This window comes from Coenobita brevimanus, chromosome 102 (genome assembly GCF_032717465.1).
Source record: "Coenobita brevimanus isolate Jiangsu-jjx chromosome 102, ASM3271746v2, whole genome shotgun sequence".
NCBI classification, from domain to species: domain Eukaryota; kingdom Metazoa; phylum Arthropoda; class Malacostraca; order Decapoda; family Coenobitidae; genus Coenobita; species Coenobita brevimanus.
In genome coordinates this window covers 31,628,036-31,644,437 of record NC_137055.1, presented here as the reverse complement: position 1 = coordinate 31,644,437, position 16,402 = coordinate 31,628,036, and the positions used below count along the sequence as shown (strand labels likewise).

Sequence of the window (16,402 nt, the reverse complement as noted above, 5' to 3'; positions counted from 1 at the left end):
CTCCCACCTTTGTCAGAAGACGGCCAGTAGCCGCTCTGAAGGTGCCTTTGAGTCGGCCTGTAGTCGCTCCCTTCCCTAGGCCACGGCCAGTAGCCAGGCCTTAGTGATGGCCGGTAGCCACGCCCCTAAAAGACCACAGCCAGTAGCTGGGCCCTACGGCAGGAGACAGCCGGTAGCTGCTCCTCCATCAGGCACTGACTCCTACCCACGAAACTACGACCTGGAGGGAGACCCCAGCCTGGAGGAGTATTGGAGAGGCCCTGTGACTACCACTGGGCCCTTCTCACTGCAGCCGGTTCCTGAGAGGACTCGCCTGATGGACCCCAATGTAGGCTGATGCCGCATCCCACTCCTGACAGCGTCCCCAACTGCCGGAGACTGCAGCCCATGGGACCTCCAGACTGTCCACAGGGCCCCCAGGCGGGACATCCCTACACCCTGACACCGGAGATCTTCATCCACCATCAGGCGCCTGAGCGAGAGGTTCAGGCAGCTGTTCAGCCCCAGCCCCGAGGGCCAGACTCCCACCCCAAGCCCCGAGAGTGCGGGACCCTTCGCCACCAGCAGCCCCAGACAAGAGAGGATGCCCCTACGCATGATCCCGTGGCCTCTGAATACAGACGCCCCTGGCGGAACTCAGCCCCGTCAGTAGTAAGGCTGAGCCATCCCTGCCACCCTTGTACCTGACCGCCATTACGCCCACTCCCGAAAGTGAGTGACAGTGAGAGCACAGTGTCCGTGATACAGTGAAGTAAGGGCAGAACAGTGAGTTATCAGAATATGGAAAGTCAGTGAGAAAGCATCAGTAGTGATATAAAAGAGTGGTGGAATAAGTTAAGATAACAGTGAAACAGTGAATACGGCAGGGTTAGTGAAATAAATGTCTGTCTAAGGGAACCCGCTACCATATAGTGACACAGCCTCACCTTAAGATCATATGGAGGCCCCAGTGCAAGAACAATCATTAACGACACGACAGACAAGCCAATTAGACTGCCAGCAGTGAAAACAGTGCCACGAACTCCACCCGATATACAGAACCTAGACTTTCCCAAATAATAGCTCCACTGCCCTAAGACTCGTGATTGTGGTGCTATTCACCTTACCCGATCTTGTCCTAAGTAGTATCCTGTGCGATACTAACACCCATAATCTAGGCCTTAGGATTATAATTGCTCAGTATAATTACTCTTGTGACATCTACCCGTTCCACTTGTAGAATTTAGCAATACACGTGTAAGGTTGTTGCCTTGAGTTTTTGTGTCCTGCCTCTCTCTTATTTGTCTAAGCTCTGGTCTAGAAAGGGAACCCAGCTGCACACTAGGCGTTAGAGGGACGGAAAGCCGACCCTAAAACAACTTGCATTACAGTAATCTCTTCTAGAAATTACTGTTGATATATAATGACATTTGAAAAATAAATATAAGCGCTTTCTAAAGAGCAGAGGTTGAGGAAATTGGTTGGTGGGAAAGCCTACATGTCTTCGTACGTCCCGTATCTTGCTGACACACTTTTCTGAGTGAAGCTGAAACTCGCTTGTGTAAATATATTCACTCATTTAGAAACAAATACATGGTAGCAGTACCATCATCATCATCATCATCATGTAAGTCCATTTTTAGTCCACTTTTGGACAGACAGGAAAGAAAATCGAAGTGGTCAATATTATCAAACCGGGATTGGTACCAGGGATTGTTTGGGATTGAAGGCCTTTCCAGCAGCTTTTGGTAACACAAATAAATCCAAACATGTAACAATGAATTTAACTTGCACTAGTAAATTTTATAAAAATTATTTTTGTCTATTTTTTCTAAATTTCTTACTCTTTTGCCTTGATTTCCATAGAATTTCCTTAGAATTGCTGTTTCCTGAAACTCACCCTTGTTGACTCCGGATTTCCTAGAAAAGGATCATTTCCTTGAATGTGGAAACACAGGTGTGTGTGTGTGTGTGTGTGTGTGGTACGATATGTTCGGCATCGCTTGCCTGCTAGTGCGCCGACGGGTTTGAATGCGTTCGTCTGACTTCGTCATACCAATAGCATTACTCGAGATTTTTTTTTTTTTCCCATGATACTAGGGTCGTGAGTGTGGGAAATCGCCAAGGGATGCATCGAATAAGGAAAGGTGTCAGTATTAACACTCTCAGGCTGCCAGGATTTTCATCTCACCTCAATAGTATCGTATGACATTACCTGCACTATAATACTATTTACAACTATGAACTATGACAGTGTTAGAGTGCTGGAGAGGGATGTCTTCATGTGGTGGCACCAATATGACCCAGCCTGAGGTTGCGACTACTACTACTACTAATACTACTACTACTACTACTACAACAACCACTACCAACAACAACAACAACACTACTGCTATTTACGACTGTTACTACTACTGCTGTTACTATTAATGTTACTTGCATTACTGCTACTACTAGTACTACTACTGCTGCCACCACCACCACCACTACTGCTACAACAACAACTACCACTACAACTACTAACCACCATCACTGACACCACTAGCCACTACCCTGTCACCGCTAACCACCACCGCAACCACCACTGCCACCTCTAACCACCGCCGTTACCACCACCACCACTGCTACCACCACTAACCACCACCGCTACCATCACCACCACTAGCCACCACTACTGTCACCACTAACCATCACCAACACAACCACTAACCATCACCAACATCACCACGTTACATCACCACTACTACCATTAACCACCACCGCTACTACCACAAACCACCACCACTACTACCACTAACCATCAATAACCATCACCACTTCTACCACTAACCACCAATAACCACCACCACTGCCACCATCGTTATCACCACCACTACCACCACCAACCACCACTACTACCACCACCATTACCACCACCACTACCACCACTAACCACAACTATTACCACCAGTAACCACCACCATTGCCACTATTAACCACCACCATCACCGCTACCACCACTACCACCACTAACCACCACCGCAACCACCAATATCCACCACCGCTACCACCACTAACCCCCACGGCTACCACCACTAACCGCCACTGCTACCACCACCACTAACCGCCACTGCTACCACCACCACTAACCACCACTATTAACCACCACCTCTACCACCAATACCACCACTAACCACTACCGCTACCACCACTACCAACACAACCACCGCTACCACCAATAACCACCACCACTACAACCACTAACCACCACCACCATTAACTACCACTGCCACCACCACTACCACCATTAACTACCACTGCCACCACCACTACCACCATTAACCACCACCGCTACCACCACTATCCATCTCCGCTACCAGCACTAATCACCACCGCTACCACTACTAACCACCGCCACTACCATCAATAACCACCATCACCATCACCACTAACCACCACCTCTGCCACCACCACTGACTACCGCCACTACCACCGCTAAACACCACCACCACCATTACCACTGACCCCCACCACCACCACAACTAACCACCACAGTACCACCACCACCACTAACTACCGCCACTACCACCACTAAGCCCCACCACCACCATTATTACTAACCACCACCACCACCTCCACTGACCACCACAATACCACCACCACCACTAACCACCATCAACACCATCATCACAACTAACCATTACCACTACCACCACTAACCACCGCCACCACCACCACTACCATACCACCGCTATTGCTACTGTTATTACTACTACTACTACCTTCAACACTGTACTGCTACAACTACCAGCTGCAACACTGTACTACATCTACTACCACCTGCAACACTGTACTACTACAACTACCACCTGCAACACTGAACTACTACAACTACCACCTGAACTACTACAACGACCACCTGCAACACTGTACTACTGCTACTACTAGTATTACTACCACCACCTGCAACACTGTACTACCACAACTACCACCTACAACACTGTACCACTACAACTACTACTACTGCTACCATTACTACTAATACCACTACCACCTGCAACACTGTACTACTACAACTACTACCTGCAACACTATACTACTACAACTACTACCTGCAACACTGTACTACTACAACTACAGTATCACCTGCAACACTGCACTACTACTACTAGCACCTGTATCACTGTACTACTACTACTACTGCTACTACTACTACTACTACTACTACTACTACTACTACTAAAGTGGACGTGGTATTACACCAGTAGTTCCAAGGTACGGGATGATGGATGGTGTGGTCCTGCTGGTATTGGCTGGCGCGGTGTTGGTGAGTGGAGAGAACCAGAGTTCGAGCCCCATTGTGTCCACGCAACAGGGCCTGGTGTCCGGGGTGCTCGAGAGGTCCATTGACGGACGCAACTTCTACTCCTACTACTCCATCCCTTATGCCAAACCGCCCATCGGCCCTCTCAGGTTCAAGGTCAGTAAAGGCTGGCAGGTCAAATGTCAGGTCTGGCTGTCAGGTTAAAGGTCATGTTAGATTAAGTCATTGTCAAAAGTCAGGTCATTCTTCTCCCTCAGATTTAATGTCAGAGCAGGGTGAGTCCAATCAAAGGTCAGGTCACCCATCTTCTCTCTCAGGTATAAGTTAGATCAGGTCAAAGATCTGGTCTGTCATTTCCTCCTCAGGTTCAAGGTCAGGAGAGGTCAAATCAGATGATAGATGAGGTCATGCTATCTCTCCTAATATGTAAGGTAATTTACAGGTTCTCAGGTCAAAGATCAGGTCACTCCTCAGATTCTTCAGGTTCGAGGTTAGGAAAGTGTAAGTCAGGTCAAACGTCAGGCCACCGATCTGCTTTCTCGGACTTCAAGGTCAGATCAGATCGACACATTAGAAGACACTTCACTCATCTCAGCAACATCCCTCCTTCTCCACCCAGCACCATACCTCACAAACACATCCATAAACACATGCAGGTAGACACTGCAGCCACCCAAAACCTCCAGCCAAACAACATCGTTCATGAACCAACACCAGACATATGCCTGTCAGAAACTACCCTACCCAAAAATACACAAGTACACCTAGTCAGGCTGTGATATAGTCACCACACTTCCCTGCTACAGTGCAAGTACCAAATACAGTACAATTTAAAATAATCCACTATGGCCACACTGCAAAAGCAGCCTCATTCTCCACCCCCAAAAGTATACTTTCCATACCAAATGCATCACACAGTCACAGCCAAGATAGTCCTTCAACTTAATCTCAACGAAGAACTTCTGGGAACGACCGGCTGTAGTGACTGGTTTCCTGCAATCCACTGGGTTCAGTACCAGATGAGAATGGAGTTGCATCAACAACATAATGTTGTTGTTACAGTTGGTACTACTACTACTACTACTACTACCACCACCACCAGTACTATTACACAGACAGTGGATTAATCTCTCCTTTCTCTTTCCCTCCAAGATCTAACTTTTTTCTCTCTGTTGTTCAGCCTCCCGTGCCGTCGTCAGGGTGGGATGGTGTAAGGGAGAGAAGGCACCAACCCAGCCCCTGCCTGCAGATACCCTTTGCATCAGTCACCCGAGGCCAGCCTACAGTACTGGGCCAAGAGGATTGTCTCTACCTCAACGTGTTCACTCCACAGGTACTGCACTGGCTGGCGGGAGAGGATGGGAGTTATTTGGTGAATAGATTTACAAGTTTTATTTCTTGGTGAGCTATTAGTCAGTCAAATGAGTTAATTACTACTGTCTACGGTTTGTTTCCAAACATTTTATTTTTTCCTTAGCGTTTGTTAATCACGCTGAACTGTACAATGCACACAGTTTCTGCAAAACAGGTTGACCTCGAAACTTCCTGTACTTGTTTTTAAATCCTTAACAGTTTTTTCATCTATGAAGGAGCTTTCTTGGGTTTGCCATTGTCAAGTGCAATTGAACTTTCTTAATTACCTTTATAATGATTATTAATAACTTTTCCAGCAAGGTTAATAACATGGTTGTGGCTTCCTTGTTGAATGGAAGCCCATATTCGTAAAGGTAGTTGTGTCAGAGTAACCTACATGTCACACACTTGGATGTTCTTTTGAAATTCTCTGGTGATTGACTACACCGTTTGGGCTTAACCTGTCCGAAGAAGTTTTATTTTTGGTACTAAAGGCGACCGTTGTTTAACTGTTGATGCCTTTAATAATAGCCCGACTGAAACAAGGAACATTTAACCCCCACTGGCAGTCATGCATTAGATCAACAGTATCTGTGTTTATGGCTTAATTAACGGTACTTAGCATTACATCCACACACAACTTCTGCCCCAAATACGCTAAATATCAGCTGACACAAATAGCATGGGATCCTTCACGTTAATTATTGCTGTTCCTACTTTTACTTGGGTAACATTACGTGACTGTCACATTTACTATGCTACCAGGCTTTTATCACAAATGGTATTGGAGTAATAGTTTCAGATTCATTAGAATGTGTGTAAGATAATAACAAACAATAACAAACATTACAAACTTGTTTTTGATGGCAAAAAAATATAACGACCCTTCCTTCTTCAGTTACTGAAAATATTTGAGTACAAATCCATTACAATGATAATATTCTGGCTAATATTAGGTATTAAAGAAAAAATGATAAAAAGCTAGAAGGGTAACATTTGGGTGCATGTCACGGGGTTTTTAAAATATTACGGTGTTTTTAAAATAAATGCTTAAATATTATTTAATTGATATTAATATTCAATAATATTAAGGAGCAGTGACAATGATTGTCTTGCTACATCAAGCAACGATTACTTTAAGCTGACTTGTGCACGATTCTCTAAGAACGAGAATTTATAAACTTTCTCAACAGTACACAGCAGAGACTAATTACTCACAAATGCTGAATTAGTACTGTTAGCCTCTGGAGAAAGTTACTTCACCCCTGACAATAAATAACTAATACTAACATCAGGTTCTTGCCGATACTTAACTCCTATCTGGCACAACGGATTTTAAGTTAATACAAGACTGGTCTAAGTACCAGTTATGAGTAGCAAAACGTCTATGCAAGCTAGGAGCTATGTTGGAAATAAGCTTAATTTGGAGAAATGAAACAAGATTTTACTTTACATTAAGCTCAAGAAAAAGAACTGTTAAATTTATTGATTACAAAAAATAAATTTAATGTTACATTTCAAATCAAATCAATGAGACGCACTCACTCACTCACACAAAAGCTAAATACTTAAGCCTAGGAAAAAACACCTTAATTAAACTCTTAAGACTAGGAAAACAAAAGGAAATACTGAACGATGAATGCTTTGTATCACCAAGGGGTGGGAGTTTGGAGAAAATGTACTCTGTGGAGCTTGGGTGCTAGCTGACCTCTCACACTTCTGGAGCACAGGACCTCTCTCCGTCAAAGCAACAACTAGACTGCGTAAGTCGTGGGAACAAAAGGGGAGCAGTAGGCCGCATTTATCTAACGGTCAAGTGAGCGAAACGCGCCCAAAACAAATCACTCGGCGGAAGCACTAATGTCTCACGCAAAGATGATAACGTATGACACTGAAAAATTGATTTGACAAAGCTTCCGTCCGAATGAGCGGTTAACTGAACGATAAACAGTGAGTTTTCCACTAATAGTTCGTGGCTTCTCACAAAAGGAAAATGTCGCGAATTGATTCGTGACATTACGCCCCTACAAAATTAAATTTTTTCCTTATGGGAAAAAATTTGTGGATATATATATATATGTACGCATCCTAAGTCATTCACACAAGATTCACACTGTGGTGTGTGTGCTATCCTGCTACAGGAGAAAGTCACAGTCGCCAGTGAGCGAAAAAACCTCGTATTTACGTTAATAGAAGCAAGCTTGAGGGAAAAACTCCGTGACGACGGTGAAAATCCTGTACTCAGGTCAACGGAGCGAAAATACGCTACATTTACACTGACAACTAATTGTTGTGTAGCGTGGTGTATGTAATACATGGTGTAGGTGTGACAGTTGTAGTGTGACTGTACCTATGTGTAAAATGACACAGTAAATAATATGGCAACGACGAAGGCAGAGGAGAAGAGGCGGCAGCGTGCGGCAGACGATCATCTGGCCTGCACAGCAAAACTGCTACACCCATTGCTAAACCTGCAAAACCAATTAAGGTGGAGCATCAAAAGTGTCAATGAGACAAAATTCTTATTAAGTTACAATTACTCTCTCTGTCTAGCAATCAGTATATGCTACGAAAAGTACGCTCTGGCTGAAAAATACGAGTGACAGCCTAAGCTTCGTACATTCGAGGTCGCTATTAATTATAGCACATGATTAGTTTCGACAAGTTGAGAATCCCTGTGCAAACTCGGGTCTTCCATAGCCTCAAACTGCACACGGGTCCTCAACCTGTGCCTTAACCTACAGTTCTTATATTAATATCGGGAAGCTGAGAATCCTTGTGCAAACTCGGGTCTTCCATAGCCTCAAGTCGCCTCTGCAGAGTTCTCACTTCCCCCTTAACCTACAGTGCTTATATTAGTATCGGGGAGCTGAGAATCCTTGTGCAAACTCGGGTCTTCCATAGCCTCGAGTCGCCTCTGCGGAGTTCTCTCTCGAACTCCCCCTTAACCTACAGTACTTATATTAGTATCGGGAAGCTGAGAATCCTTGTGCAAACTTGGGTCTTCCGTAGCCTCAAGTCGCCTTTGCGGAGTTCTCACTTCCCCCTTAACCTACAGTACTTATATTAGTATTGGGGAGCTGAGAATCCTTGTGCAAACTTGGGTCTTCCATAGCCTCAAGTCGCCTTTGCGGAGTTCTCTCGAACTTCCCCCTTAACCTACAGTACTTATATTAGTATCGGGGAGCTGAGAATCCTTGTGCAAACTTGGGTCTTCCATAGCCTCAAGTCACCTTTGCGGAGTTCTCACTTCCCCCTTAACCTACGGTACATAATATGTATGTACAGGCCCTGGACATACTGTGTCCTGTGGGGCCAATGGGCGAGACGTCAGGTCTGCACCCACTTCACCACTACCCCGTCTCTCAACTGTCTCGGAGATTTCAGGTGTGGTCACAAATGGCACAGGAAGGGCATGTCCCTGATTAGTGGTGATACTTTGGCACACACTGCAGGAACGGACAAAACTATCTATGTCCCGTCCCATCCCTGGCCAGAAAAAGTCAGCTCGGATACGGCCCTGGGTCTTCCTTTTGCCCATGTGACCTCCTGAGGCTGAACAATGACCCCATTGTAACACTGCTGGGCGGTACTTGGCGGGAACGACAAACTGCAGTCGAGCCTCGCCCTCGGGTGTTCGTGACTCACGGTAGAGCCGTCCTTGTTTGCGAAGGAACTTGGCTCGACCTCCCCATGAATACTTTATCACTCGACCCTTTTGTTTGTTCCGCACGGCAGCAAGTGTCGGGTCAGAATGTTGTTCTTGCACAACAAGTTGACTACACATCAGATCTTGCGGCGATTCAATGATCACTGGGGTGACACAGTTTGGAGCCTCAGTCATGGCTCGTGTTACCGCAGCAGCCGAAGTCTGAGTAGCGTCATGTTCGGTGCAACTCTCCTTGACACCATTAATGTTGCCGATAATGAGTTCAAATAAAGGTTCTGGCATGACAACTGCAAGTGTCGTACCAGTATAAAATGGAGATGCCACCTGGATACATGCCTCAGGGAACAATCTCACTGATCCATCAATAAGGTTTGCATGGATCTGTCGACCTGTATACTGCTCAGGCCGAACTAAACTCTGCTTAACAGAGCAACGTGAGGAACCATTGTCTCTCAGGACCTTCACAGGAATGCCTCCCATAAACCCTGGCTGAACAAGGAAGGTACTGTCATCTGTGGGAGGGCCTGTGGAGGAAGCAGCTAGCCACTCATGAGGTTGCTGAATTGATGCGGCAAACATTGTGCCTTGAGAAGATGGAACATTGGCCATCTGTGGAGGGGGGTTCACTGTCACTGTGGGACTAGTGAACTGTGGGGAAGTACCCATACTGGTAGGGACGTGACCACCGTGCTGCTGCTGAGGAATGAAGGCTGCATTCACTTCCTGCCTCTTTTGAGCTGGTGGTGAAAAAGTTTGTCCCGACGGTCGATTGCGTGGCTGATACTGCTGCTGATTAGGGTACCTGTTGTACCTCTTCCACTCAGGTTTCTGAGTGTTTTGCCCCTGGTCGTTCCACTGCGGTTTTGGACCTTGGCCATTATTCTGAGAATGGCCTTTTTGCTGGGGTTCAATCTGATACGGTTTCCCAGATTTATCAGGTTTTCTGTTCCAGGTGTTTTGCTGCTTATGAGTTTGATACCCGTATGCAGTAAAGAATGCTTCAGCCTTCTCTGCCATTTGGCTGGCATCTTTCACCTGGCAGATCTTAAGCTGTGCTATGAGCTCAGCAGGCCACGACCTCTCTAGCTGCATACGCAGCATAAGGTCAATTATCCCCTCACACGTGGAAGGAGTTTCATCTTTCTCCATCCACTCATTTAAGTAAGCTGTGAGACGATCAAGGAACTGAACAGCTGTCTCCTTGTCTTGGAGACGAGCTCGCATGAACTGAACTTTGGCGTCGTCTACTGTGAGACCATACGCCTTAATGAGTGCAGCTTTCATCATCTCATATGTGAGATTGTCTCCACGAATTCTGTGGAGAATATCGAGGGCAGGGCCCTCAAATAGGCTAAGAAACTGAAGCCGCTTAGCTGCCTCATCCAGTTGATACATGTCTGCCATGTCCTCAAAACGAGCTATGTACGGCTCGATTCGCTCGCTTTCCTTGTATGAAGGAAGCTTGATGCGTGGGGTCGCCAGGACATGTGCAGGGGAAACGCTCGTGGAGCTTGGACCAACTGCACCAGACGTGTCTGAAGCCAAGGAATCTCGCTTGAGCTTCAGCACTTCAAGTTCATGTTTTTCGCGTGCTTCTCGCTCGGCACGTTCGTGTTCTCGTTCTCTGTCTCGTTGTTCACGATCGTATTCGCGCTGTTCTCGCTCGTATTCGCGCTGTTCTCGCTCGTATTCGCGCTGAATCTTACGCTCTTCACAGGCATCATTCTCGCGCTGCTGCTCCTGATTATGCCGTGAGAGTATATACTCTTTAATTTCGGTTGGGTCTGTAAGACCCATATCTTTGGCTTCCTGTAAAAATATGGGGGTAGCCATGGCGCTAATTTACTAAGCAAACCGAAACTGAGTACTGACTGCTTCGCAAACAAATGCTAATAACACAAATAAAGAATACAGACACAAGCTAATGGTGACCAGTCTTATCTAGTTAACTGGCAAAGAATAAATCAAAAATGTAAATGACTGAGAAGACTCAATAATAAACACAATGGATACGGCGACTTCCCAGGAGCGAATAAAATCGTCTGGCGTTACCAAGAATAAACTAGAATTAAAAACTCTATTGATTAATAAAGCAAAAATTCACTTGCTAAATCAACGGTAACCCCCAGTAAACTTGTGCCTATAAACTTTAATTATAAATACCTAAATGTGAATGAGTGAGCACTATCTCGTGAATAGCTTTAGAGCTAGGAGTTAATATCCTGGAATGAGGTCGCCAATTGTCACGGGGTTTTTAGAATATCACGGTGTTTTTAAAATAAATGCTTAAATATTATTTAATTGATATTAATATTCAATAATATTAAGCAGCAGTGACAATGATTGTCTTGCTACATCAAGCAACGATTACTTTAAGCTGACTTGTGCACGATTCTCTAAGAACGAGAATTTATAAACTTTCTCAACAGTACACATCAGAGACTAATTACTCACAAATGCTGAATTAGTACTGTTAGCCTCTGGAGAAAGTTACTTAACCCCTGACAATAAATAACTAATACTAACATCAGGTTCTTGCCGATGCTTAACTCCTATCTGGCACAACGGATTTTAAGTTAATACAAGACTGGTCTAAGTACCAGTTATGAATAGTAAAACGTCTATGCAAGCTAGGAGCTATGTGGGAAATAAGCTTAATTTGGAGAAATGAAACAAGATTTTACTTTACATTAAGCTCAAGAAAAAGAACTGTTAAATTTATTGATTACAAAAAATAAATTTAACGTTACATTTCAAATCAAATCAATGAGACGCACTCACTCACTCACACAAAAGCTAAATACTTACGCCTAGGAAAAAACACCTTAATTAAACTCTTAAGACTAGGAAAACAAAAGGAAATACTGAACGATGAATGCTTTGTATCACCAAGGGGTGGGAGTTTGGAGAAACTGTACTCTGTGGAGCTTGGGTGCTAGCTGACCTCTCACACTTCTGGAGCACAGGACCTCCCTCCGTCAAAGCAACAACTAGACTGCGTAAGTCGTGGGAACAAAAGGGGAGCAGTAGGCCGCATTTATCTAACGGTCAAGTGAGCGAAACGGGCCCAAAACAAATCGCTCGGCGGAAGCACTAATGTCTCACGCAAAGACGATAACGTATGACACTGAAAAATTGATTTGACAAAGCTTCCGTCCGAATGAGCGGTTAACTGAACGATAAACAGTGAGTTTTCCACTAATAGTTCGTGGCTTCTCACAAAAGGGAAATGTCGCGAATTGATTCGTGACAGTGCACATGTGGTTATTCCTGGGGTTTGTTTAGGTGTACATGTTTGTATTATTGCTCATATGAAACGAACGAATCACAGAACAAACAGGCTAAATGGCTCGTTTGAATCGAACTTGCTCATTTCAGTAACTACACTTGAAGACAAAACAGGTGCCTGTAATGGGATTGTTTTCTTGGTGTGTGGAGGGTTTGCACCGTCTACATGTGGTTAACCGCCCGTTTTTTTTTCTTTTACATTATATAGGCAAAAAAATAATCGTAAATAGATTATGAAAAAAAAATGTGTCTCGAGGTAACAGGCGCAGGTACTGTATGTTCGATGCAGTTTTATAGTCAGTTGGCTGAATAACAAAGGCGTCGGGGCGAGGCAGCATGTGTTGGTAAGAATCGCAAAACACCAACATGAACTCAAAGAAGAGAGAAAAGATTGGAGAGGCAACGTTTGGGTACAAATGCTTGACATTTCCTGATGTTTTCTTATTGTGTGTGCGTGTATATATATATATATATATATATATATATATATATTATATACAGAAGTGGATATACGCCTTGTGGATAGTGAATTGAGTGAGTTTTTCTATCTAAAGGTTGGGTTGAAACAGGGATGTGTCATGTCTCCACGGTTGTTCAATCTGTATATGGGTGGAGTTATAAAAGAGATATAATGTAGGGCAGTGGATGTTGGAGTGACCCTAATGAGAGAGGGCAGTGTTTGGAAACTCTCTGTACTGTTGTTTGCAGATGATACTGTGTTGTTAAGTGAAGACGAAGGGGAGCTGCAAGGCTTGGTGGATGAGTTTGGGAGAGTGTGTAAGAAACGGAATCTAAAGGTGAATGTAGGGAAGAGTAAAGTTATGGTCTTCGAGAGTGGTGAAGGCAGTGAAAGTACAGTGAGGTTGGATGATGAGGAAATGGAAAACGTGAGTACGTTTAAGTACTTGGGGAGTGTGAGTAAGGATGGAATTCTTGAGGGTGAAGTGCTTGAAAGGGTACAGCAAGGAAGAAAAGTTGTTGGTTCCTTGAAGGCAGTGATAAGGAACAGGGAAGTGAGCATGGCAATGAAAAAGTTATTACATGACAGTATTGTGATACCAACTCTAACATATGGAAGTGAAGCTTGGACGTTGTTTGAGGGACACAAGTCAAGAGTGAGAGCAGTGGAAATGAGTTATTTGAGAGGAGACTGTGGAGTCACATGGAGAGACAGACTGACGAATGAGGATGTGAAGGAGTGTTGTGGTGTGGATGTGGATGTGGATGTGATAGGAAGCGTTAGGAAAAACACACTGAGGTGGTTTGGCCATGTGGAGAGGATGGAGAGTGAGAGACTGACGAGGAGGGTGTATGTGAGTAAGGTGGAGGTGGACAGTGGGAAGGGAAGGCCAAGGATGAGATGGAGGGATGGAGTGGAGAGGCATATGAGAGAGGCGGGTGTGAATTGGGAGTAGGGCAGTGAAATGGCTGGGGACAGGGTGACGTGGAGGCGATTTGTTTGTGGCCAACCCGTATGGGATTAAGGCGTCTGGCAGTAGACAGATAGATAGATAGGTAGATAGATATAGATAGATAGATCTGTAGATATGCAGAGAGAGAGAGAGAGAGAGAGAAAGAGAGATTTACATGTATTATTAGGTCACATGAAGCACCAGCTTTACAACACTCCAAATTCCAACAAGTAGCAGAATATCTTCAACTGGACTTAAACTCACAAGAAAATTGCCTACGACAACCAAGTCAACCATCACCCTTTCCACTCCAGACATACAGGAATCTTAAACCCACCAACCTGTTTCCTTCTTTTACCAACCACTCCCACAGCGAAGACTCCCTAAATTCTAATTTTATTTTCAATCCACACGACCTTTTCTCAACACACAAGTATTATCAGTGCAAAGGTATCCTGTAAATTCGATGCCTTGAAGACACCTACAAGCGTTACATTTGGACAACAGAAAGAATACATGAAAACTTTACTAATAGTTCTCTAAAACAATTTAAAAACCTTGCTAACTCAAACAGGGCCCCAATTTCAACCAAGACAAACGTGCATAGAATTCAAAATGAAAAAAACAAAACACACACACACACACACACACACACACACACACACACACACACACACACACACACACACACACACACACAAAGCCATAAGAATAACGGGATGCAGTAAAAATCACAAATATATATCACTTACACTAAGGAACAAAAATACTTTAAAAGATTGTATAAATATGAAAGGCGCACAGTTCATTGTCTCAGCTCAAAACCCATCCCACCATTGTAACCATGTTTCATCACCCCCGTTCACACACACAAACACACACACACACACACACACACACACACACACACACACACACACACACACACACACACACACACACACACACACACACACACACACAAACATGAAACAAACAACTCCCCAACACTACACACAGTATCTCACCACCCAACACTGCACTTCACAAACACATAGAGAAACACATAGCCACCACAGCCATCCAAAACCTTCAGTTAAACAGCATCATTCAAGAACCACCATAGGACATACACCCGTCACAATCTACCCTACCCAGAAAGACTCAAGTACAGTACACCTAGCCAGACTGAGATAGCCACCACCCTTCCCTGCTACAATACCAACACAAAATACAAGTCACAAATATCATGCTTTTCCTACATTACACTGCATCCCCCCACATTACAACACACTTGCTCACCATACGCACCACAGTACCACAACACAGTCCTTCAACATTGCCTCAGCAAAAAACTTTGGGGAAGGACTGGTCGAAGTCGATGATTTCCCGCGGCCCACTAGGTTCCCAGCGAGATAAGTCTGGGGTTGCCACGACAACTACCATTTGTTGCTACTACTTTGACGACCACAACACCTTTGGACGGAGCCTGTACTCCAGACCACTGGCACCTATTGAACTGAAAGAGGAATGCGGAATTGTGAAGCGACGGGGGCGTGTCGTAGGCTGGGACAGTGTTGGGATGGCTGGTTCTTTTCTATATAGTTACACTTGTTCTATGGTGAACAGATACAGTATTTACGCCAGTCTAATGACAAATGTACAACATTGAAAAGATATGGGTAATGGAGATGTGAAAAATTCTGTCAGCTGGCATTAGGTTAAAACATACATACATACAGACAGACAGACAGGCAGGCAGACGGACAAAAAAGCACACAGACATAAATAGAGAGAGAGAGAGAGAGAGAGAGAGAGAGAGAGAGAGAGAGAGAGAGAGAGAATAACTTTGTGCAATGATACTGAGGGCAGGATCTATACACTAACACGTTCAGGTTCACACACTTATCATGTACAGTCGTGGCCATAAATAATCACCTATCATCCTGTACCCCGTGCATCAGACTGGCTCCTTTCCGCGCGGCAAATCACACTGGGATAAGAGGGGCTGAGAGGGAGGGGCCAGAGAGAGAAGGGAAGGTGGGTGGGGGGACGAGCGACAGTGCTGGTGTGGAGTGAGGGAGGGGAGGGAGGGTAGGTCGTGGAGGGAGAATGAAATGCGAAGCTGTGGCCACATAATTAATCTATTTCCTTTCATTCAGGGCATCATATAAAGGAGTTACTATTCGGTAGATAATGCTGCATTACACCTTGTATAGCGGCGTATAACAAACTTTAGATAAGTGGTGATATCAAGGGCTGGCTCATGAGAGAACCATACTGACTTGGCATATCAGATGTTAGCGCAGTCACAGTGATTGTGTGGGCACAGATTGTCATCGCGTGGAGAAGGCGACCAGAGTCTCGCCATTAGGCGGGAAAGTCCCGCCCTTTTTTTTTTTTTTACATCTGTCCCGC

The 16,402-nt window shown here is 44.8% G+C and overlaps 1 protein-coding gene across 1 annotated transcript in view; it reads left to right on the top strand.

The window, feature by feature from the left end:
- Positions 1–4,240: 4,240 nt before the first annotated feature.
- Positions 4,241–16,402, top strand: part of LOC145415445 (esterase E4-like) — a 48,073-nt gene continuing 35,911 nt past the window's right edge. The window contains exons 1-5 of the mRNA XM_080284722.1: positions 4,241–4,438; positions 4,725–4,772; positions 4,939–5,040; positions 5,463–5,615; positions 7,881–7,889. Of these exons, the coding sequence (XP_080140848.1) occupies positions 4,241–4,438; positions 4,725–4,772; positions 4,939–5,040; positions 5,463–5,615; positions 7,881–7,889 (510 nt within the window). The remainder of the gene's footprint in view (positions 4,439–4,724; positions 4,773–4,938; positions 5,041–5,462; positions 5,616–7,880; positions 7,890–16,402) is intronic.